The 23,418-nt window shown below is 45.4% G+C and overlaps 2 protein-coding genes across 4 annotated transcripts in view; one reads left to right on the forward strand and one right to left on the reverse strand.

Annotated features, from left to right (window-relative positions):
- SLC31A2 (solute carrier family 31 member 2) overlaps positions 1-23,418 on the forward strand; it is a 537,879-nt gene that overhangs the window by 131,504 nt on the left and 382,957 nt on the right. Inside the window, exon 5 of one of the 2 annotated variants that reach the window (XR_014004250.1) lies at positions 14,465-14,479. The exons of the other annotated variant lie outside the window; for it this stretch is intronic. The gene's annotated coding sequence lies outside the window, so the exon portion shown is untranslated. Of the gene's footprint in view, positions 1-14,464; positions 14,480-23,418 lie in introns of those variants that run through there. 2 annotated transcript variants of the gene reach the window in all.
- The window catches only part of LOC308578981 (uncharacterized protein), a 148,431-nt gene that overhangs the window by 7,278 nt on the left and 117,735 nt on the right, over positions 1-23,418 (reverse strand). For both annotated transcript variants that reach the window (XM_081179605.1, XM_081179606.1), the window contains exons 46-64: positions 22,863-22,916; positions 21,962-22,015; positions 21,709-21,762; positions 18,276-18,329; positions 17,718-17,825; positions 16,059-16,112; positions 15,501-15,554; positions 14,367-14,420; positions 12,375-12,428; positions 11,697-11,750; positions 11,232-11,285; positions 8,845-8,898; positions 8,497-8,550; positions 7,791-7,844; positions 6,455-6,508; positions 5,843-5,860; positions 4,451-4,504; positions 3,488-3,550; positions 1,791-1,956 (exon numbers count right to left, since the gene is read on the reverse strand). In XM_081179605.1, the coding sequence (XP_081035731.1) occupies positions 1,791-1,956; positions 3,488-3,550; positions 4,451-4,504; positions 5,843-5,860; positions 6,455-6,508; positions 7,791-7,844; positions 8,497-8,550; positions 8,845-8,898; positions 11,232-11,285; positions 11,697-11,750; positions 12,375-12,428; positions 14,367-14,420; positions 15,501-15,554; positions 16,059-16,112; positions 17,718-17,825; positions 18,276-18,329; positions 21,709-21,762; positions 21,962-22,015; positions 22,863-22,916 (1,165 nt within the window). The remainder of the gene's footprint in view (positions 1-1,790; positions 1,957-3,487; positions 3,551-4,450; positions 4,505-5,842; positions 5,861-6,454; positions 6,509-7,790; positions 7,845-8,496; positions 8,551-8,844; positions 8,899-11,231; positions 11,286-11,696; positions 11,751-12,374; positions 12,429-14,366; positions 14,421-15,500; positions 15,555-16,058; positions 16,113-17,717; positions 17,826-18,275; positions 18,330-21,708; positions 21,763-21,961; positions 22,016-22,862; positions 22,917-23,418) is intronic.

The following is a 23,418-nucleotide window of genomic DNA, read 5'->3' on the forward strand; positions in this document are numbered from 1 at the left end:
CGCATACGGCCCCCAGACCGTAGTTTGCCAACCCCTGCTCTAGCTAGAGTCAGGTGAAAATGTTTGTGGGGATTTTTGGATACAAACTTAGCCATTAGTCACATTTTGTTGCTCTCAATGGATACTGTTGCCATTCTACTCCCCCTCCTCCCCTCTCTCCAAATGTCCAGGATGTCAAGCCATTTGCAGGCAATTCTGGTGGAAATAGCAACTTCCTCATGGACACGCTGGGTTTCTTGCCAGTGTAGGTGGGTTAGATTCACAGAACTATAAAATTATAGAGCTGGAAGAGACCACAAGGGTCTTTAAGTCCAACTCCCTGCAATGAAGGAATCTCAACTAGATCATACATGACAGATCCAACCTCTGCTTAAAAACCTCCAAGGAAGGAGAGTCCACCACCTCCAAGCTTGCTCCATCCGATAATCCTTTATATATTTGAAGATGGCTGTCATATCTCCTCTCAGTCTCCTCTAAACACAACCAAGACTCTCAACCGTTCCTCATAAGGCTTGGTTTCCAGACCCTTGATCATCTTGGTTGCACGCATTCCAGCTTGTCAATATCCTTCTTAAATTAAGACCTAGTGTGGTGCAATGGTTAGAATGTTAAGACTAGGATTTGGGAGAGCAGGGTTCGAATCTCCACTCAGCTATGAAGCCCTCTGGGTGACCTTGGGCCAGTCACAATCTCTTAGCCTAACCTACCTCACAGGGTCGGGAGGATGAAATAGGGACGATAACCATGTATACCACCTTGAGATCCTTGGAAGATAAAGGTGGTATATTAATGTAATAACTAAATAAACAAGTGGGCTGAGTGATGGATGTAATTTTGTGATGGCCTGGGACTTGGGCTCGGAGCCAGAGGAGTCTCAGTCCGCTCCGGATCCTCTGCCTCAGGTGGCATGAGAACCGAGTCTGGGGCCTGATTCTGAAGAATCACCAGCTGGGCCAAGTCGGGGGCCTCAGCCTGCCCTGGCTCCAGATGCGGGGATTACCTTGTTGCAATCACATACAGCTGCTCCACTACCAGTTGGGTCAAGAGAGGCTGAGGCGGCCCCTGGGTCTAGTAACCCACCGACATTTCCCAAGCTGCAGAGACTCAGGTCTGAGAGAAGGAGAGACCTGAGTACTCGCAGGAGGAGTGCTCGCCTTTGGGTGAAACAGGGAGGTGAGTTGCTGGGGGATCAGGACCAGCCGTTACCCCATCAGAGATAAAAGGCTGCCAGATTCCGCCCCAGGTTGCAGGAGCAACACTGCTGTTTACTAGAACCTGCCTGAGACCCTGTGCCTGACCTAGCCTAGTTTCCTGCCTTGGCCCTGTTGGACTGACTCCTCATGGAATCCTTGGATTAGGGACCGGACCTGGACCGTGTGGCTCTGGTTAACCCCCGGGCCCAGCACAAATTCTTACTGTTGTTGAATGATTTAGGACAGACAGACAAAAAGAAAGTACTTCATACTGTGCATAGTTAGACGATGGAACTTGCTCTCACAGGAGGCAATGATGGCCCTCAGCTTGGATGGCTCTAAAACAGGCCTACACAGAATCATGGAGGATGGGGCTACCAATGGCTACTAGCCATGATGGCTTTGCTCTGCCTCCGTGGTTGAAGGCTGTATGCCTCTGAATACTAGTGGCTGGGAATTGCAGGTGGGAAGAGTGTGCTTGGGTCCTGCTTGTAGGTCAACAGTTGGGGCATCTGGTTGGCCACTGTGAGGATTCTGGACTAGATGGGCCTTTGACTACAATTCAGCGGGGCTCTTCTTCAGTTCTTATGTTCCTACCATCTGGGAGATGGGGTTGTGCCAGCAGAAGCTCTTTGCAAGTGGCAGCCGGGTAGTCTCTGGTTCCATTTGGAGGATCTACCAGGAGCTTCAGTTCTCGTCCCAAGCTGTCCATGAGGCTCCACACATAGTCATAGTTCAACTTGCTTGCTGAATAAATCAGATGCTAGCAAAATAAAAGGAAATGAAGCAGAAGACAAAGTCAAGCCACTTGCAGGTGACTTTTACTGTCAGGTATGGTGTCCCATAGGGACACAGGTGGTGCTGTGGGTTACACCACAGAGCCTAGGGCTTGCCAAACAGAAGGCTGGCAGTTCGAATCCCCGCAATGGGGTGAGCTCCCGTTGCTCGGTCCCTGCTCTTCCCAACCTAGCAGTTCGAAAGCATGTCAAAGTGCAAGTAGATAAATAGGTACCACTCCGGCGGGAAGGTAACGGCGTTTCCATGCGCTGCTCTGGTTCTCCAGAAGCGGCTTAGTCATGCTGGCCACATGACCCGGAAGCTGTATGCCAGCTCCCTCGGCCAATAAAACAAGATGAGCGCCGCAACCCCAGAGTCGGCCACGACTGGACCTAATGGTCAGGGGTCCCTTTACCTTTACCTTATGGTGTACCATGTCAATATTAATCAAACTATGTAGAATATAATAAAGAATGGGGGTGTGTGGGTGCCCCACAATAAGCTTTGTGCCACTACAGAACATGCATAGAGGAGATGCATGCTCTGAATCGGAGTGCAAGTTGAATCCTCCAAAAAATGTGGACCCTGTGAGTTATATCCAACTAAGTTCTACTCAAAGCAGACCCACGAAAATTAATGTATGTCATGCCCATAAATTTCAATGGATCTGCTCTGCTTCAATTGCATATAACCCTATCCTTGTGAAATTTGCAGTTCTTTGAATTTTGGTGTGCAGTCCTGTGCTGAACCAAAGGCAAACTGTTCTAGAAGCTCTGCAAACACCATCTTGGTAGTCAAGATAACCCCACAATTAATTGCTAGTTGTTTTCACAATAAGCTCATATATATGTATATTCACTTGCTTCGATATAAGCTAATTGGATTGCTCCGATGCTATCCTTATTTGTGGGCTTGGGATGCTGGGCTCTGAGCCCAGAAAGGGGAACTATCTGTATTTGTCATCTATGCCCTCATCTGTTCAGGTGAAGTGATGGGAAGGCCTGGCCAAAGTGACGTCGGCTGCTTTGTGCATAAAGAATGTACGCATGTTTGCTTGGGTGCAGACCAAGACCATCTTCTTCCTGCGGTGTCTGTCCTGCATTTGTAAATGCTGAGGGACCTGGCAGGCTGATTTGCTGTAAGTCTAGACCTTTCTTGAACAAAGCACTAGAACTGATCACTCTTGTGTTTTCGACATGGTATCCTGCACCAAATCACTCCCATGAGCCCTCCTTTGGGCCTCCTTTGGGCTTGCGATTCAGAGCAACTCCTCTAACTAAAAAATGCACACATATATTAGGGGAAACTATCCATAAACAAGCATATATTTGTAAAAATATAAAAAATGCAATAGATTAAAGTGTTTTGCAAAAATGTGTGTATTCACATTAAAATGCTAATGAACTTTCCTGAGAGCTTTTAAAAAATGATGTCAGAAAAGTGGTGCAAAAATATGGCAAACAAAACTTAAGACTGGGAAAATGAGAAAGTGGAAGAAACTGACAGGGCATAACTACCTTCAAGTCTTCCCTTGAGATGTTCAGTGAAGTTCCAGGGGGTCCAGGAACACCAGGCATGCCCTATAAGTAAGAAAGAGTATCATCAATCCTGTTTTGGAAAACTGGTGCTCAGCGCTGTGGTCCTCAGGAGTTTGGGAAACTCCTGGAGTTTGGGAAAAAGAGGTTCCGAAACGACATGCATTACACATGCTTCTGCATTCAATATGCATGCCCTGAAACTTAACACATCCCGAGAAATGCCTGCTTGCATCTGAATGAGGAACTATGTAACTAGCACAATACACAAATGCCAAATCCAGGCATGTCCCAAGTCCATTTCGGGTGCCTAATTTGGCCCGCCGGTCGGTTTAATCTGGCCTCTGTGGCAGTTTATTTCCTGGGGTAAAATCCTAAAAAAAAAAACCTTTGGGTTTGAATAATAAAAAAAGCTCAAGAACAGGTCAACAAAAACTTTGGTCAGCCCTTTGGTCAGCCTCTATGGCCCTTCACTTCATCAAATCTGGCTCTCTTTGAAAAAAGTTTGGACACCACTGGCATAAACTGAAACACAAACTATCCTGAGAGATTTGCACTTCTCTGAATTTTGCAGTTCAGTTCTTCAACCAAACAGTATGTAGAAAAACACATATATTAGGGGGAAATGTGACGCGTATGGAATTTTAGGGGAGGGGTAGTACCTCTGGTAGGAGACATGTCATGCTCCTTCCGGGGTAGTTTGTCCACCTTTAGTCCCCCCCCCCGCACTCAGCTCTCACCTGTGGCACCTAGAAGCTGTCAGCATGTGACAGTAGCCACACCCTGGGAAATGCCTTCAACTGGCCAGTGACTAAAGATAACAATGACCATTTCTTTTCTTTTCTTTTTTTTAAAAAAAATGCTTGCTGTTTTTAGTACTCATGGAGGAAATCTTGCAAGTACTTGGTTTGAAAGAAAAATACAGAAAGGGCAGCCTTAACTTACAGGCAGGCCTGGTAGACCTTTTGGTCCTGCGTCACCTTCCAAGCCTTTGAGGCCCTGGTGAAAACAAGAGAGAAGAGACAACTAAATAACCACTGAGATTTGGACAGTACTTAACACACAAGGTGGGGCAGGCAGGTTGGGAGGCTGGCTCCCTTACCTTTTGCAGTGCCCTGCATTGATTTTGGAAATAGGGTGGGGGTGTGTTTTGAGGTGGGTATTGATCTCAGGGAAGGCAAGGGCAGAAGACCAGGGAAGGCTCAGCCTGCGCTATAGGAGAGCAGAGCTTGGGTGTTGCTTGGGTGTTGCTTCAGCAAGCACCAGATCGAAAGTGAGCCCTGCTGCTAGCACTATACTGCCATGTCTAGTCCTGGCCAGACATTGAGTGCTCTGAGGAAGAACCAGATACTCTACTATTTGTGGACTTGGGGGAGCAGGCAAGGGCCCCCTGAATCAAATGCAGAGGATCCCCTTGTGGGGAAGAGCCTCTTGTCAGAGGAGGAGGTGGACCTGCCCCCCAAGTCCCCAAGAGGGCTGGTGCCAAAAGCTTGGTGTGCAGGTAGAAAAGCAAACAGCACAGCTAGGACCCCTGCAGCAGCTCGCTGCCTTTGAAGCTACCACTGCAGTGCAAGGAGTAAGAAACCAGAGATTTGCTGTGAAGAGCCCCTGGCTTGAGATGTCTAAAGGGATAGGCAGGCAGGATTCACATCAATGTCAGTTGTTCTTGGGTAGCTGCCAGGGCTCAAGCATCTTAAACCCAGTCTGGCAACCCTTACCCCCAACTCCTACCTGCATCAGGCAGTTGGGGCTAGGAGCCTTTGGTCATTTGGTGTTGCCACTGTTCAACTATGACCTGGGAGACCAGGGTTCAAATCTTCACTTGGGTCATGAACCTCACTGGGTGACCTTGTACCTGTCTCTGCCTTTCAGCTAGATCTACCTCACAGGGTTGCTGTGAGGATAAAGTGGGAGGGGAGGTTAAACCATGTATGCAACCTTCTGTTCCTTGTGATAGATGTGGGATATAAATGGGAGGAATAAATAAACAAATAGATAAATTTCTCATGACATCCTGGAGCCCATGATATGCTGGGGTGGGGTGCTACACAGTGCAAGACTATCTCAGGTACCACTGAGGGGGAGCATAAAATGGCAACTGGGGTCTGTTGATGTGGGGTGTGTGTGCTCTCACTGCCTCGGGGCCCTCTCAAATCCAGAAATGAGCAAAAGCTTTGCATAAATTGTTGGAGTGCACCAGCTGATGTGCCTAACTGTGAAATCATGGAAGGTGGTGGCATTAAGGACTGCAGGTGTGCATATAAAGAGAACTGGGTACAGCAATGGCAGTGGGCATGTATGCAGCAGGGACGTGGGGGGGGGGGTAGGATTACTTACTTTTTGTCCAAATGTGCCCTGGGAAGAGGGAGAACAAAGACAATACAGTGGGGAACAATACTTTTGTCCAAAAGAGGTCCCCCACCCCTAAAATAACAGTTGTTGGAAAATAATCCTAGGAGATAAACTGAACCAGCTATTGCATTTTGGTTTTGGTAAAAGAATGAATGTGATGAATGCGAACTAAGTCTCTCCTTTTTGGATGTGTTGAATTAGAGCTAGTTCCTTTTTTAAAATGAGTTTTTCAAGTTCTGTGTGCCAGGGATTGAGTTTGAGACCTCTGACATGCAAAGCACATGTTCTGCCACTGAGCTATAGTGGCTTACTGAAGTGTGTGTGTGTGTGGGGGGGGAGGCCTTGTGGACCCTCCCCTACAACTAGCAAAACCAGCGAATGATGCAGATTTGTAACTTCTGCATGCTTTATACAGGTGGCAGAATATAATAGTTCCCAATTGGGGGGGGGGGGAATATTGCCTATGTGCAGAATTCTGAATTTATTTAATTTTCCTAATCTGTAAATAATACATGTCCCATTAAGTCCCTGAAACAAAGAAACAAAGCCCAGCAAATTTATTGCTGTGCAGTTCGAAAAAGGAGGAGGGGAGCTTACTGGAATGCCAGGGTGTCCAGAAGATCCCCATGTACCACTTGGGCCAACAACACCCTGAAAATGAAGGAGAGAGTGTTACAAAGGCAACTTGGGCCTGTGTGAAAGCATCCATTTATCTATAATATCTTATATATTTATAGACCTCTTAATACCAGAGCAGTTGACAAAGAAAGATAACAAGTACTATACACATCTGCATCGACTTGGGCCCTAGACTGTGGGTTCCCAGAAGCATGCATGACATGACATCATGATATGATGTGACATGCACAGCTTGGTCTCTGCCCTGCCTCTGCTGCCACCTTCGAGTGCTGCAACCTCTGCCTCTGCTGCAGAGCCTCTGTTGGGTCCACTGTGGCCGCAGGCTCAACCCAGAAACACTTCTGCGGCCACAGTGGGCCCCAACAGAGGCCCAGTTGCCACAGCACCATAGGATAGTTGGACTTGAGGCAGCGGGCATCAGTGGCTGGGCACCCACATTGAAAATTTTGTGGGTGCGCAGGCACCCCTGGAATTGGTGCCAGTACACCGTTTTGCACAGGCTTTCCCTGACACAGAAGATGGGTTCCTGTCCCCCCCCCCCAATTATTTTTTTCAGTTCTCTGAGTTTCTGTTCTTATAACTGTTCTGTTCTACGCGGGGCTGCCCTTGAAGCTGTCCCAGAAACTCCAGCGGGTACAGAATGCTGCAGCGAGGCTCCTCACAGCGTCTCTGCCATGGGAGCATATTCATCCAGTGCTTTTCAAGCTGCACTGGCTCCCGGTGGAGTACAGGGTCAGATTTAAGGTGCTGCTTTTGACCTTTAAAGCCCTTCACGGCCTAGGACCCTCGTACCTACGGGACCGCCTCGCCTGGTATGCCCCACGGAGAGCCTCAAGGTCCATAAATAACAACACCCTAGTGGTCCCAGGCCCTAAGGAAGTTAGATTGGCTTCAACCAGAGCCAGGGCCTTTTCAGCACTGGCCCCAACTTGGTGGAACGCTCTGTCTCATGAGACCAGGGCCCTGCAGGATCTGATCTCTTTCCGCAGGGCCTGTAAGACAGAGTTGTTCCGCCTGGCCTTTGGATTGGAGCCAATTTGATTCCCTCCGCCCCCTTTTTCTTTTTTCTTTTCCTTCTCCTGCAATGAGGCTCCATTTTAATATTTTAATGTTCCATTATTTTAATGTTGTATTTTATTTTTGTTTTTAAGTTGTAATCACTCATCTTGTTTTTATTATTGCTTGTAAGCCGCTCTGAGCCCGACCTTGGCTGGGGAGGGCGGGGTATAAATAAAAAATTATTATTATTATTATTATTATAACAGTTTTACTGTTTTTAACGTCGTGTTTTTACCTGCTCCCCTTTTGGTCCTGGCCTCCCAGGAACGCCCACGGGACCTCGCTTACCCTGAAAGAGAGAAAAAGTAATCACTGAGGACTAGGCCCTTTGTATGTTCAATCTGCTTTTCGCCAATCTCTAAACCTTCACAAACATGGTATGAGCAGCAACAGATTCTCACTGTTGTTTTGTTGTTTAGTCGTTTAGTCATGTCCGACTGTTTGTGACCCCCTGGACCAGAGCACGCCAGGCACTCCTGTCTTCCACTGCCTCCCACAGTTTGGTCAAACTCATGCTGGTAGCTTCGAGAACACTGTCCAACCATCTCGTCCTCTGTCGTCCCCTTCTCCTTGTGCCCTCCATCTTTCCCAACATCAGGGTCTTTTCCAGGGAGTTTTCTCTTCTCATGAGGTAGCCAAAGTATTGGAGCCTTAGCTTCACGATCTGTCCTTCTAGTGAGCACTCAGGGCTAATTTCCTTCAGAATGGATAGGTTTGATCTTCTTACAGTCCATGGGACTCTCAAGAGTCTCCTCCAGCACCATAATTCAAAAGCATCAATTCTTCGGCGATCAGCCTTCTTTATGGTCCAGCTTTCACTTCCATACATCACTACTGGGAAAACTCTAGCTTTAACTATACGGACCTTTGTCAGCAAGGTGATGTCTCTGCTTTTTAAGATGCTGTCTAGGTTTGCCATTGCTACAGATTCTCATACGTACCTTAAAACCATTATCCCCTGGGGGACCAAGGTAGCCCATCATGCCTTTGATGCCCTACAGAAAGATGCCCAAGAAATGGAAAAGGATTAATGATTCTCAACAATGTAAAAAATCAGCCAATTACAGTAACCTGTGTTACAACAGCCACTCAAACAATAGGATAGCAAATGCAATGCCTTCCAATGCAATGCCTTCTCCAGAATGGTCAATAGTTACAGGAGCTGCAGTTCAGTATAGAAGGAACCATCTTGGCTACTCTTGTCTTATGCTGTCAATTGTGAATGCAAGTTTAGCTGGTACATTAGCAGGCTAGTAGTATCAAGCTGAGACAGTAGCAATCAGACCTACTTTTTCTCCTTTGGGCCCCTTGACTCCCTTGCCCCCCCTGAGCCCAGGAACACCCTGTGAATGGAAAAGACAAATAACACAATTATTTATAGTGCTTCATAGTTAGTTACTTCCAGGGTATCCACACCTGGCAGATGGATTTTCCCCCAAGCCAACCATACAACTGCAAAACAGCTCACACATATGTGCCAACTTCCTGGGGCCCCATGAAGTGGCCCAGCTGGCACTCATGTCTCCACAAGAGATCCAGAGAGTGGCAACATGAGAACAGGGCCTTTTCTGCAGTGGCTCCCTGTTTGTGGAAAGCTGTCCCCAGGAAGGCCTTCTCTCCCAGGCCTTTGGTGAATTAAATGATATATGGCTTTTTAAACTCTATTACTATGTTTCATTATTTATTATTAAGCTGCTATGCATTTTTTGTGTTTTTCTATTGTGAACTGCCCTGTGATCCTCAGATGAAGGGTACTATCAAAATTTAATAAATAAAAATAAAACATAATTGGGCCATGTGTTGGTAAGTTCAAAACTCGATGCCCTTATTGAAAATTGGGAAGCTACAGCATGAATGCAGCAGAAGTGGACGGAGTTCCAATATTAACTCCCCTTCACAGTCACACTGCACCACAAACTCAACAAACTCAATGAAAAACATGGAGGAGGAGCCAAGCAAACATGGTCCTGCCTTGGAATCTGTTTCTTAGGCTGCAACCCAGACACACTGAATGCAACAGAACTTACCTCTGAGTGCATACCTAGGATTGCATTGTTGGTGCAAAAATAACTTTGGCAGAGAAGGAAGGAAAAGTTACAAGAACCTGCAATTATTATTTTTGTTGTCAGAGGAAAAAACTTCCAAACCAAGAGCAAGGTTTCAAGCCAAGCTGTCTTCTAAGCAGAGCATGCTGGATGACACATCTTTATTATGGAAAAATTACACCAGCCTATCCTTGCACTTGTTATGCCGCTGAACATCTATACCAATAGGGAACTCATGCGTAATGACCACTTTGCAGCCCAAAGGAGGCTACCGAGAAACAAGAGGGAAGTATCCACACACAGGCAAATGACCGGTTGATGCATGTGGTCATGACAACCCGGAAGTGTCTGGAAAGGCGATGGAACATGGTGGAATGGGGGTGGGGGCATAATGAGGCAGAGCAGACATGCATTCTTCCCTGTTGTGTGCAATGACCCAGAACGCAACCCCGACACAAATCAGGGGTTGCCTGTATCCAGGGAGAAACCAGAAGTTTGCAGAAACTCTCTCTCTCTATATATATGGAAAAAAACCCTCTAAGGGCAGCAACTGGTTTATTAGGGTTAATGGGACATTGCCCCACCAACCACAGCCTGCCCGCAGTCAGGCTCCACCTGCCTGTGTTTCTGCTTACAATTGGAGCAGGGAGTGTCACTGAACGCCAACTTCTTCTTCATTAATCTCATATTTAACACAAACAATACACAATACAATAACAAACAAACACATAAACATGTAAAATTTCAAAACCTTCTTTTCTTAAACCCTGTTTCTCCGACTTCCCCATACCTTCCCTTTCTGCATCCCTATTTTCAAATTTCTTCCAGCAAATCCTCACTTCAGAATTTAACTAATTAACCTTTTACTCCTCCTGTCTTTTACCAAATCAATACAGCTGTAACCTCTTAATTTCCCTAACCTTGGCATTTTAGCATTCATTTATTTTATAATAGTTCTTGAGATAGACTTTGAATTTCTTCCAATCTTCCTCCACCGTCTCTTTTCCTTGGTCTCGGATTCTGCCAGTCATCTCAGCCAGTCCCATGTAGTCAATCACCTTCGTCTGCCATTCTTCCAGTGTGGGTAGTTTTTGTGTCTTCCAATACTTTGCTATAAGGACTCTTGCTGCTGTTGTGGCGTACATAAAAAAATGTTCTGTCTTTCTTTGGCACCAATTGGCCGACCACGCCCAGGAGAAAAGCCTCTGGTTTCTGGGCTGAGCATGCTCATTGACCACGGAAAGCTGTAGCTGTGTGTGTGTGTGCATGAGTGAATGAATGAATGAAGCCAAGGAAAAGGAGGAATGGAATGGAGTATCTTGGAAGAAAGCATGGCCGGCTGGCAGACTAGGACCTGCAAGACCAGGGTTCGAATCACCACTTGGCCATGAAGCTCACTGGGTTATCTTAGGCCAGTCACTGCCTCTTAGCCTAACCTGCCTCACAGGGTTGTTGTAGGGGCTGAATGAGAGTGAGAACCATGTAAACCACCTTGAGTTCCTTGGAAGAAAAGCTGGGCTACAAAGACAAATGTGTCCCAGGAAGGCTCTTAGTGCCTCTCTGTTGCCTCTAGACTTCTGAACTTTTGCATAACTCAATTGTAATGAGCCACCCTTGTGAACAATACTTACATAAGGGCCTTGGGGTCCCCGGGGACCACGGAGACCATGTTCACCTTGAGAGCCCTGGAAGGGAGAAAATAGGGAAAGGAGGGGGAAATGGCTATAACTATTTGCTTAAGCCCAGCAGCAGCTCCCTCTCTGGCTGTTCCACCATCCTTACTCAACTTGGCACCCTCTTGTTATTTTGGGCCAATGGTCAGGTGTGAACAGAATTACATATAGAAAACACCGCGTTGGGAAAGACTGCCATTAAGGGACCAGAGGATGTGGAAGAGGACCCACAACTGCGCTGCAGCTAGACCTAAGATGGGTCACATCAGTGTCATGGCCACCACAGATATTAATACATATCACCCATCCAACCACTGAAATAAATACAGGGTATAAAAGAGAATAGTACTATCTCAGAAGAATAAAGGCGACAAAAAGCAGCAATAATCAATAATTATTAAGAGTACAAAGCGTTTTGCCTACCTTGGGGCCTTTGGAGCCTCTTGGAGGTCTGGGTCCAGCTTTACCACGCTTGCCCTGATGGTGGTGGGGTAAACAGGGAAACAGAAAAAAGGTGAGTTGCCAAAGCTCAGGGTCTAACCCTGAGTTTCAGGGTTTCAGTTTTAACAATAAAAACCAAGGATAAAGTATAATTTGTTAACAGATTACTTCTGGGTTTCACCGCTTCTGCACATGCGTGTGATGTCATTTTGCACGTCTGCACATGCGTGAGTGGTGAAACCCAGAAGTAACCCTTTCTGGTACTTTCAGGTCGCCGTGGGTCGCAACCTGAAAATGCGCAACCTGAAGCAAACGTAACATGAGGTATGACTGTACAGGGTGAGTCTTTTTAAAAAAGGCCCTGTGGAACATGTGTACTCTGTATCCACTGGGCCTCTTTTAAAGGACTTGCCCTGTATATCCATGGTAGAGCATTGCTTTGCATGCAGAATGTTCCAGGTTCAAATCCCAGCATCTCCAGGTAGGGTTGGGTAAAACTCCCTGCCTAATATCCTGGAGAGTTGATGCCAGTCGGTGTAAACAGTAATGTGGCAGATGGACCAGTGGCCCAACTCCATATAAAGGCAGCTTCTGCTGCCCAGTTTATATAGGCCTAGCAACCTCTTATGCAAAAGCAGGAGCTACTATGTGATTTCTTACCTTTCTGCCTGGATTGCCAGGGAACCCGGGATGCCCATCATATCCACGCTGCCCCTAAGGGAAGAGATGGAGAGAAAAGAGAGATGGAGGCAAAAAGTGAAGGCAGACTACTCCAGACACAACTTTAAAACCAGGTTTAATTCAACATGCACACACCCTTTCCCCGTGCCAAGCTTTGGGAAGGAAAAACCTGTTCTGCAGCTCATAAAAAAGAGTGGTTGATCCATCATTTGATTCCATTCTCCCCTCGCTTTTGACACCCAGTGTAGGTATTTTCAGGACCCGCCCCATTTTTTGTGATTGAATTTTTTTTTAATTGTAAGTTTTAAAAACTGTCTTTAATGTTGCATTTTAAAATTGCTGCACCTTGCCCTTAGTACCTTAAGGTGATGTGAAGGTAATACATATTAATAGTAATGATAACAACAACAAAAACAACTTATCATAAATTACTTCAAACCAATTTCACAGGAAAAGCATCAACAGTAAAAAGTTAAAAGCAATCCCATAGTGTGCCTTGTTTCAATTATTTTACATAATTTCTTATCTTTTGCATTTTTTCATTTTCTGTAATTTTAACGTGTTTTCTTTTGTACTCATTTGTACAATGCTTTGGTGGGGCTTTGGGCAAAAAAAGCATTACACACATAAAGCAATGAATGTATGTCTACAATTAAAACCAAATTGGCAAAAACAATTTCAGATCAATACAGATAAAAGTGTGGTGAGGGGAATAAAATCTGACAGGAGAAAAGTTAGTGGTAGATGGCACTGATTCAATGCTTACGATATTTTATTCTCTTGCTAATTATGCTGTTTTAAATGTGCATGTAATATTTGATTTCTTTTATTAATGTTTTCTTTTGAAAAGTTTAAGATTCTTTTGGTTAACTTTTCTGTATTAAAGATGAATTCTGTAGTCAACCTTTTGTTGTTTTATTTTGAAATATTTGAGATAATATTTTAGTTTCCTGTTAATTACATTGTGTTGAATGTACACTTTGTTTTTTCAGTAATATTCTATTCCGGATTGCTTTATTTGATGTTTTAATGTGTTATAAACTGCTTTTAGATCCCCCCCTTAAATATATAAAGCAGTGAAGAAATGAAATAAAAAACAACACACAACCACCACCACCACCACCACAATGATTGAGTGGTGCTGAGGGGGGGGGATGTCCACCCCCAACACCAGTTTTATGACACATTACACTTTTTAAACCTGAGAAGATGGTGGCAGAGAAAGTGGGCCTAGGCCCCCACCAAAGACAGGCCCACTACAACTGCAGGAGTTTATCTACACTTGTCTATAACTGTGGGCTTGTCTACACTTGCCCTGGTGATTTCCCCCAGGGACACCCACTGTTTACCGCTGAATCAGAGCAAACACCAATCGGGTTTTCTCCAGATTAACGTTTGCTCTGATTCAGCACTAAAGAGTGGATTTTCCAGGGGAAAGCAGCAGGGCAAAGGCAAAACTTCTGAGACACATGCCTAGACAAGTAAAAGGCAAAAGATTTATACGATCTGATGTGAAACCAGTTGAAAACCCCTTAGATCAGTGCTTTTGGGCACGGGAGAAGTGGAAGTGTAGACAAGCCCTGAGACAAGCAAAAATAACTACGAAGCAGCTCAGCGATGGGTTCACCATCAAAGCCATGAGGAAAAACACTGCGATAGAAAACAAAGCACCTACAATTGATTCATCTGGCATCAGTCAGAAAAAAGGGTGTTCTCTGTCGTTATGGAACAGTCTCCCCTTTGAGATTCCGTGGATACCTTCAGTGATGTGTTCCCATTAGTCAAAGACATTCCTGCCCACTCAAGAAGCTCACCTTTTGTTATTTATTCTTGACCTACTCGATGATCCATATATATTGTATGTAGTTTTATGAAGTTGTATTGTTTTACATTGTAGTGGTATACAAATCAGTCAGTCTGTCAAGTCAGTTAGTCAACCAAATAGAACCAAAGTTGGTAGAAAAATAATACCTTTTCTCCTTTACGGCCTTTCTGACCAGCCGGACCTGGTAGACCTAGAGGCCCCTGAAATACACATACAGTGGTACCTCGGATTACAGACGCTTCAGGTTACAGACTCCGCTAACCCAGAAATAGTACCTCGGGTTAAGAACTTTGCTTCAGGATGACAACAGAAATCGGGCTCCGGCAGCGTGGCAGTAGGAGGAGGCCCCATTAGCTAAAGTGGTGCTTCAGGTTAAGAACAGTTTCAGGTTAAGAACGGACCCCCAGAACGAATCAAGTACTTAACCCGAGGTACCACTGTACAAAGAAAGAAAATCTGGGGATAGCACAAACCCTTTATCACTTTTTCCTTCATTTCTCTCTCCCCTGCCTCAGTTGGTACTGAGAACTGTGGGAAGGAAGAGTGGATCTTTCTTCTTACCATGAGTTTTTGTTCACCTATAGCATTTGGTTTTCTTGCCACCAAGTTAGCAAGCACTATCAAGCTTTGGGGGGGGGGGTGTCCCACTTCAACTTGGGAGGTGGGGTTTGCAGAGATTCCACCTCACCTTGTATAAGGTAAAAAACCACCCGAGGCTGGTCTCACTGGGAACTGATAGGCAGGCCAACAGCGGAACCAGAGCAAAAGACAGGTGGAGCCAGAGCCAATATAAGGCATAGTCAACTAATTCCAGTTCCATTCCCTTCTTCTTCCCTGATGAATTCTACAAGGGCAGCACTGAGGCTGAGAAGGAGGAGGAAGCTGACAACTGAGCCTGCCCCTTGTCTGGTTGTTAAGTAGAGCAGGTAGAGAAGGTGGGTAGGGGCTGGAGGAGGCCAGACTGAGCTTGGAGGGGCAGTGCCCAGCTAACCCTAGTGGACCAGACTTCACTGCCCCAAACAGCCAAAGGCACCCTGGTTTGACTGGGGGTTCATGCAAAGTGTATGCACACCTGTAATAAGCATAATATATTAAGGCAGGGCGGGGGATACAGAGCCACAGGAAAGCATCCCGACTGATTCTGCACAAAGCATATAGTTTCAGCAAATATATTGGGATTCTTTTGCAGCATGTAACCCATTTTCTTAGGGTGAACGGAATTCTGGAGGGGAGAGGTCCATGGAAGAAGTTGACTTAGATTCTAATACATGGTACTCCACCTGTTGGCCTGATGCCCCTTCCTGTCCCAGATCTCCTTCCTTGCCTGGGGGCCCCTGAAAGAAAGAAGGGAAGGAAGAAAGAAAGAAAGAAAGAAAGAAAGAAAGAGAAAGAAAAAGAGTAATACAAGAGCTGAAAGTTTATTCAATGAATCAGTGAATCAACTAAAAACATTTAGCTTGTCTAAAACAGAGATCCACAGGTTCCCATCTTCAGATGTTACTTCTAGAGGGTCACAGGTTAGGAAGATAGGAAGCTGCCTTATACTGAGTCAAATCCATTGGTCCATGTAGCTTAGGATTGTCAACACTGGCTGGCAGCAGCTCTCCAGGATTTCAGATTGTCTTTTCCAGCCCCACCTGGAGTTGCTCGGGGCAATGCAGGTGCTCTAAAGCCTTCCCTTTATCCTGAATGCCTATTGGTGGATCAGAATGTATCTCTAATTAATCCACTCTTCTATTTGAATGCACACATGTATTCAGAGATATATGTCCTATATGAAATCCTTCCCCACTGATCCCCTAAATGAATAGAAAAAACAGCAAGGAGAACCGACTCACATCAAGACCAACTAGCCCTGCTGCTCCAGTTTTACCAGGGGGACCACAATCGCCCTAAAAATCCAAGGGAGAGAAAACAAACATGTTCAATTGTAAAATCACAAGCGGAGTATGCAACTATTATATCTTGCCAGTAGCATAGCTAGCCAGGGGCAGGGGGGTGGGAGGTAGGGAGTCTGCACTGGGCGGGGAGGCATAGGGCGCCATGGGGGTCTGTAGTGCACACTATGGCTGCTGTGCACTGGGGGGAGGGAATCCGGGTGGCATGGCGGTTGTTGGGCTTTGGGGGCACTGCAGGAGGGTGGAGCCACTTCCCGTCCCTGAAATCGGCAGCTACGGAATTTTGGTGGCTGCCCTAAAAACAGCTCAGGTGCCAGCAGAGGTTACTATGTGGCTGTATCATGCCTTCTGCCTGTTAAAAGATGTACAGCCCCATCTATACCAGCTACTGTATTTTTCACTCTATAAGACGCACCAGACCACAAGACGCACCTAGTTTTTGGAGGAGAAAAACAAGAAAAAAAAATATTCTGAATCTCAGAAGCCAGAACAGCAAGAGGGATCGCTGCGCAGTGAAAGCAGCAATCCCTCTTGCTGTTCTGGCTTCTGGGATAGCTGCGCAGCCTGCATTCACTCCATAAGACGCACACACATTTCCCCTTACTTTTTAGGAGGGAAAAAGTGAGTCTTATAGAGCAAAAAATATGGTATGTTCTACCTCCCCTGTTAGAGGCAGTGTGCCTCTTGTGTCCTGCTGCTGGGAAATGCAAGTAGGGAAAGGTGCTGTTATGCTTAAGTCCTGCAGGTTTCATTTGGACATCTGGTTGGCCATTGTGAGAACAAGATTCTGGACTAGATGAGCCTTTAGCCTGATCCAGCTGCGCCCTTTTTATGTGCTTATGTTCTTATGCTCTTCAGATCTATGATATGATAAAGTAGATACAGTTTTCTTTCATGGAAAAGGTTCAGCCCTTAAAAAGCAATTGAATGCACCTGAGCACGTAGCTCCACCAGTACATCAAGCTCCCCATATCTTCTGACACACATGCAGGTCTGAACCTTGATGTTTCTCTTTTTATGCATGAGCTACTGCCAACATATAGCCCCAAGAATTGCTCAAAGGGGTTTGTGAGCTCAAAGTGAGATCATTGCTACATATTACATATTGCAACTTCCCAAAGCAGAGAAAATTAAGGGCAGTGCTGAAGGATTTAATGCACTGTCTTGTTTTTTAGATGAGAGAGTATAAGAGACCTAGGTTGTAACATCAGTTTTATTTATACAAGCAGAGCAAAGTGGAGTCAAAGAGGCTCTTCCTGCAGCAGGTAAATCTGCCATTGGGATTCCTGGAGGGTGGCTGTCTTCCCCTATGCATCCTCTGTTTTAGTTATATCATCCAAAGACAGTGCAGTCTTCTACCCATCTATTTCGGAGTCCAAAATCAAATGGCAAACTTCTAAAGCGCTTTTCTGGCAACATCCAACCTGCAGTGTCATCTCCCAAAGGCTGGAGAGAGATTCTCTGATATCAAGGAACATTACAATTCTTTTGCTTAAGAAACTAAGCATTTACCAGTTTCCCACTCAAAGTGAACGGTCCATACACTGTAATCAAGATGGCAAGTCTCAACAACATGATCAGCTAAGAGCTAGGTCTTACCTTTGGGCCAGGCTCTCCTTTCCCACCTATATCTCCTTTCCATCCTTCCCGGCCATCAAAACCCTGGAGACCTTGAACACCCTTGGTACCCACAGGGCCTGCTGCACCCTAGAGATTGCAAATGAGAGAGATGGCACAATTTTTTACATTTCTTTTTGAAACTGCCAATATGCTGTACATAGAAAGAGCTGCAAGAAGAGATGGTCCCCCCCATCCCAGCAGCATAGTGGGAAATGTAGTTTTTCTAGCATTATTTTCTCTTATTTCCACTCCAACAAAAACAAAACAAGAATATCAAGCAACTGCTTTATTCATCCTCAATTGCTGCCAGTTTTCTTTCATCTTCCTTGTATTCACTGCTTTAGTGGAACATCTAGAGTTTGTGTGAATGTGCGTACACATGCACACACTCACTGGAGCTGAAGTCCAACAACATCTAATGCATGGGGGAAGAGCACGGGTTCCCCAACCCTGCTAGATGAACTCTTAATTTGAGCAGCTTCACTGATGAAGCGGCAGATCTGCCTTCCTGAACCATAATAATAGACAAGTACTTACAGAAGGACCTGGTTTGCCCTGATCTCCCTTCCTCCCATCATCTCCTGGGAACCCCTGAAATAAAGAAATAACAACAACACTTTTATTCACAGTCATATTTTATTTACGCAATGCTTGCATGTTCAAAATGTTCCAGCGACTTTTATTTTGTTAAAATGCTTATGAAGAACTATATAAGATAGGTCAGGATTCTTATCCACATTTTGCTAACATTTTGTGTGTGTATGTGGCTGAGTATAACCAACATAAAGGTAAAGGCAAAGGGACCCCTGACCATTAGGTCCAGTTGTGGCCGACTATGGGGTTGCGGCGCTCATCTCGCTTTATTGGCTGAGGGAGCTGCTGTATAGCTTCCAGGTCATGTGGCCAGCATGACTAAGCTGCTTCTGGCAAACCAGAGCAGCACACGGAAACGCCGTTTACCTTCCCGCTGGAGCGGTACCTATTTATCTACTTGCACTTGATGTGCTTTCGAACTGCTAGGTTGGCAGGAGCAGGGACCAAGCAACGGGAGCTCACTCTGTCACAGGGATTCGAACCGCCGACCTTCTGATCGGCAAGTCCTAGGCTCTGTGATTTAACCCACAGTGCCACCCGCATCCCTATAACAAACATGCCTAAGTCTAATTAAGGCAAGATAAGGTTAATACTACAGAGTAAGCTGTCCTATCGGGTTTAGCTACATCCACTTCCCTTCCATTGGGAGGAAATGGGTAATCAAGCTTATTGTTCTCCCCCAGTCTACCTAAGAAGCTCAATGTGTGCGGAGGACTGAGGTGATTGTGCCAAACTCAAACCACATGGCTCTCATGAGCCATTTGTTACTACAGTGGTACCTCGGGTTACATACGCTTCTGGTTACATACGCTTCAGGTTACAGACTCCGCTAACCCATAAATAGTGCTTCAGGTTAAGAACTTTGCTTAAGGATGAGAACAGAAATCGTGCTCCAGTGGCACAGCAGCAGCAGGAGGCCCCATTAGCTAAAGTGGTGCTTCAGGTTAAGAACAGTTTCAGGTTAAGCACGGACCTCCGGAACGAATTAAGTACTTAACCCGAGGTACCACTGTATACCATTAGGAACTTGCACCACTTTGAAATTAAACTAAACTAAGTTTTACAGCCTGTGCAACCTTTCTGACTGATGTATGGAGAGGCACAAGAAGCTGAACTTTGGAGAATTGTAAGTAAACGATTGTAACTTAATAAATGTATGGTCTTTTCCTATGGTGGGGGAAGAGGAGATTATTTTAGAACTCACTTGGAAATATATATTTTTAAGGTCTAACATCATATACTTCCACACTTTACTTTGCTGAATTTTTTGAGTTTTTAAATCTCTGCTGGTGTTCTCTCACCAAAAAGTACTGGCCTCAAACCTGGATCTTGGCATCCAGGGAGTTCTCCTTTTATACCTACTTTGCTTCCTTGCCACCATCAAATATATGGTGGGCTGGTGAAAGGGCATGGGGAAGGGATTTAGCTCCAATGGTACAGTATTCGTTTTGTTTGCACAGGGTCCCTGATTCAATCTCTGGCATCTCCAGGTGGGGCTGGGAGGGACACTTCTTTGCAGCACCAGAGTGCCGCTGCTAGTCAGAGCAGGATATACTACTGAGCTATACAGGACCAATGGTTTGACTTGGGTCAGGCAGCCTTCATATGCTCATGTTTCATTCAGCTCTTTATTCAGAGCCAAGAGGGCTTGGAACATACATTGTTCTTTGATGAAAGACAAAGAGCTGAGTAACAGAACCCACACTTTCTGTGCAAAAGATCTCCAGTTCAGTCTTCAGCATCTCCTGGTAGGCTCTTGACTGAAATCCTGGAGAGCCACTGCCCGTCAGTGCAGACAATACTGAACTAGCTGGAACAGTGGTCTAGTCTCCATGAGGTAATTTCCCACATTTCTATGAAAAACATCTGCCTCTAGCTGGGACGCTGGTGGCGCTGTGGGTTAAACCACAGAGCCTAGGACTTGCCGATCAGAAAGTCGGCGGTTCGAATCCCCGCAACGGGGTGAGCTCCCGTTGCTCGGTCCCTGCTCCTGCCAACCTAGCAGTTCAAAAGCACGTCAAGTGCAAGTAGATAAATAGGTACTGCTCCGGCAGGAAGGTAAACGGCGCTTCCGTGCGCTGCTCTGGTTTGCCGGAAGCGGCTTAGTCATGCTGGCCACGTGACCCGGAAGCTGTCTGCAGACAAACACCAGCTCCCTCGGCCTATAGAGCGAGATGAGCGCGCAACCCCAGTGTCGGTCACGACTGGATCTAATGGTCAGGGGTCCCTTTACCTTTTCTAGCTGGAGTCTCTGCCTGGAGGGTTGTGGTAACACTGGCTGCTAGTGATGGATAAATCTGCTAATGTGGTTCTCTTAATTTCTTCTCTCGGCCCCCCCCCCCCAGGTCAGCTCTCCACATTTCTCCATTAATTTGTGGTTTTCAAACAAACAAACAAACAAACAAAACAAACAAACAAAAATCCTCTCGAACCTCTGGTAGCATTTTAACGTTCTCCTATTTCTAGTGCAAATTTCTTCCCCATGCTTTCATTGTGTTTTTATGTTGCAAACCACCCTGAGATCTGTGGATGAACAGGCCGGTATACAAATTTAATAAATAATAATAATAGACAGCACCTGGTGCTCCAGATCTTTATGAGGGCAATGTGATCCAGCTATACATCTGATTTACACAACTTTTCGCAAGCAATATTGTTTTACAGCATGCACTGTTGTATGCTATTTCCCCAGCACATGCATTTTTATTTTCCCTTTAGATTTTCTTTATACTTTTCAGATATATACATTTCACTGATTTTACAATCATTTTGACATTTTAAAACTCGACTTCCTTCCCCCTCTTTCTGCGGTTCCTTAAATTTATTTTTAATATCTTCTGCATATCCAAATTAACTAAACTTACTCAGTTATTTCTCTTCTTTAAATATATGCTCTTATGTAGTTGCAGGTTATTACTATAATCCTGACAGTGTTTTTATGTGTTTACAATTTATCTGTAAATATTCAATAAGCCATTTCCATTCTTTTATAGAAAGTATGTTATCTTGATTTCTTATTCTTCCAGTATCTGCATTTTTCATGCAGGCTTTCCTGTAATATGTCTAGTTTTGCACACATTTATTTTAGTAGCAAAAAAACTCGAGAAGTGTGAATTTTGAAGGATGGCTGTGTTTTGATTTGCATAGCATTCCAGTAAATGCAAATATGATAGCATCCTATTAAAATGTGAATGTTATTATTATTATGAAATTTCTATACCGCCCTTCGCCCAAAGACCACAGGGCGGTTTGCAGTATCAAAACACCTACTGATGGTATTCCAGACCTATCATTATGAGGGGAGTGTGAGCCACCTATACATATTATTTATATCTCAAGAAGAATGAGATTTGGGTACCAAGTGCCTTGCCCTTACCACCAGTCCTGTAGCACCACTAGGTCCAATCGCACCATGAGGTCCTGGCTTTCCCTGAGAGAAAGAAGAAAAGGAGGGGTGGGAAGATTTGTGAAATAGGAAACACCATTTTGCTACCTGGGAAACAGGTGAGCTGCCTCAGTTAAACTGACGATACTGACTCACTGCACACACATATACTTCTCCCATAATCGTATTTTTGTCCCATATCCCTTACTCTACCAGCAAAGTCATGGGCAAAAAATGGAGATACCTTCATTCCTTCACGACCATCCAATCCTGGAAGCCCCCGGACTCCAATTTCACCCTGCAATGCCAAAAAAAGAGCAGAGGTCACTGACAAGACACATCTCTCTGGCTTATGGCTGGAGTTGATGTGTGTCATGTTCCCAGCTTGAGGGCCCCAGTGCTGGCCTGAGGAAGGCTCTGATTCATTTGAATGTTGGACTCCTGGAGGTGCAACAGCAGTAGAACACAACAAGAAGTTTCACCAGCATGCAGCAGCAAGTTGACATCAAACCACTGTTTATTTTGGAGGGCCACAAGTACCGCCACCTCTAATTCTTGCCATGCTGGCTGGGGGTTGATGGGAGTTGTAGTTCAACAACATCTAGAGGGCCATAGGCCCTCCTATTCTTCTTTAGGATCCAGTGGTACCGCTGAGCAGCTCAGCTCAGTCATGCCTCCTGTGTCCTGCAATGATCTGGACACAGAGTTAGAGGCAGTAGGGGCATCAGATGGGGAGCCAGGGCTGGGGCTGGGTTTAGAGCTGCCTGTGGAAGATAGAGAGACCATTGTGATAAAAGTGGTTGGGCTCCCACCAGGTGGGAGACTATGGAAAGGAAAAGGGCCCATCTTCAGGCCAGAGGGTTGACCCTTTAAGGGTCTCAAGGGGGTGAAGCCTGGAAGAAGTAGTCTGGTGACAGAAACATAAAAGGCCTCCTTCTGCCCCCAATTGTTGTCTGTACAAGTTGGATGTGCTCTAGGACCATCAACGTGCCTCACTACAAGCTCTATTGCTTTCCCTATGGGTTCCGGCATTGGACCAGAACACAGCCCAAGGACCTTGGCCAATGCCTAAACCTTGCCAAGGTGGTGTCATTTGCAGGTCGAGCATGACCTTTGTGAGGCTACAGCTATGAAATGTGACCTACCTGTGCTCCTCTTGCTCCTCCAGGTCCTGCAGTTCCAGCTATGCCTGCTTGGCCCTTTATGGAAAAACAGAGGAGAGAAAATGAGGCACAGGATGAATTCAATTGATTCTCCCGATGGAAACTCTGGAGACAGAATCTGCCCTAGCTCCTTCCCCACTAGAAAAAAAAAATCATTTACTAGAGCAGGCATGCTTTTTAGGCAAATAGACAATGCTTTGGAGTGACAGCTCTCATCAAAGGGCAGGGAAATCCACCTGCTTTATCAGTTTGATGTTTTTGTCACTTCTCCGTTTTATTGTTACAAAGGATGTTGTTATATTACTGGAATGTTTTATTCCTGTTTCTTTTGGTAAAGAAATATTGTGTGGTGTCCTGGAATTCATCAGGATGGAGGGTGGCCTAGAAATCTGTAAACAAATAAATTCTGTAGGTCCATGTTCACCAACTAGATAAATCCCGGGAGAACAGTGGTGGGATGACTTGTGGGTCTCAACTCCCTCTCCTGTTGTCCATGACTGTTCAGCCAGGTTTGGAGGGGCTGATGGGGGTTGTAGTC

This window comes from Podarcis bocagei (genome assembly GCF_964188305.1).
Source record: "Podarcis bocagei genome assembly, chromosome: Z".
Taxonomy (NCBI): Eukaryota; Metazoa; Chordata; class Lepidosauria; order Squamata; family Lacertidae; genus Podarcis; species Podarcis bocagei.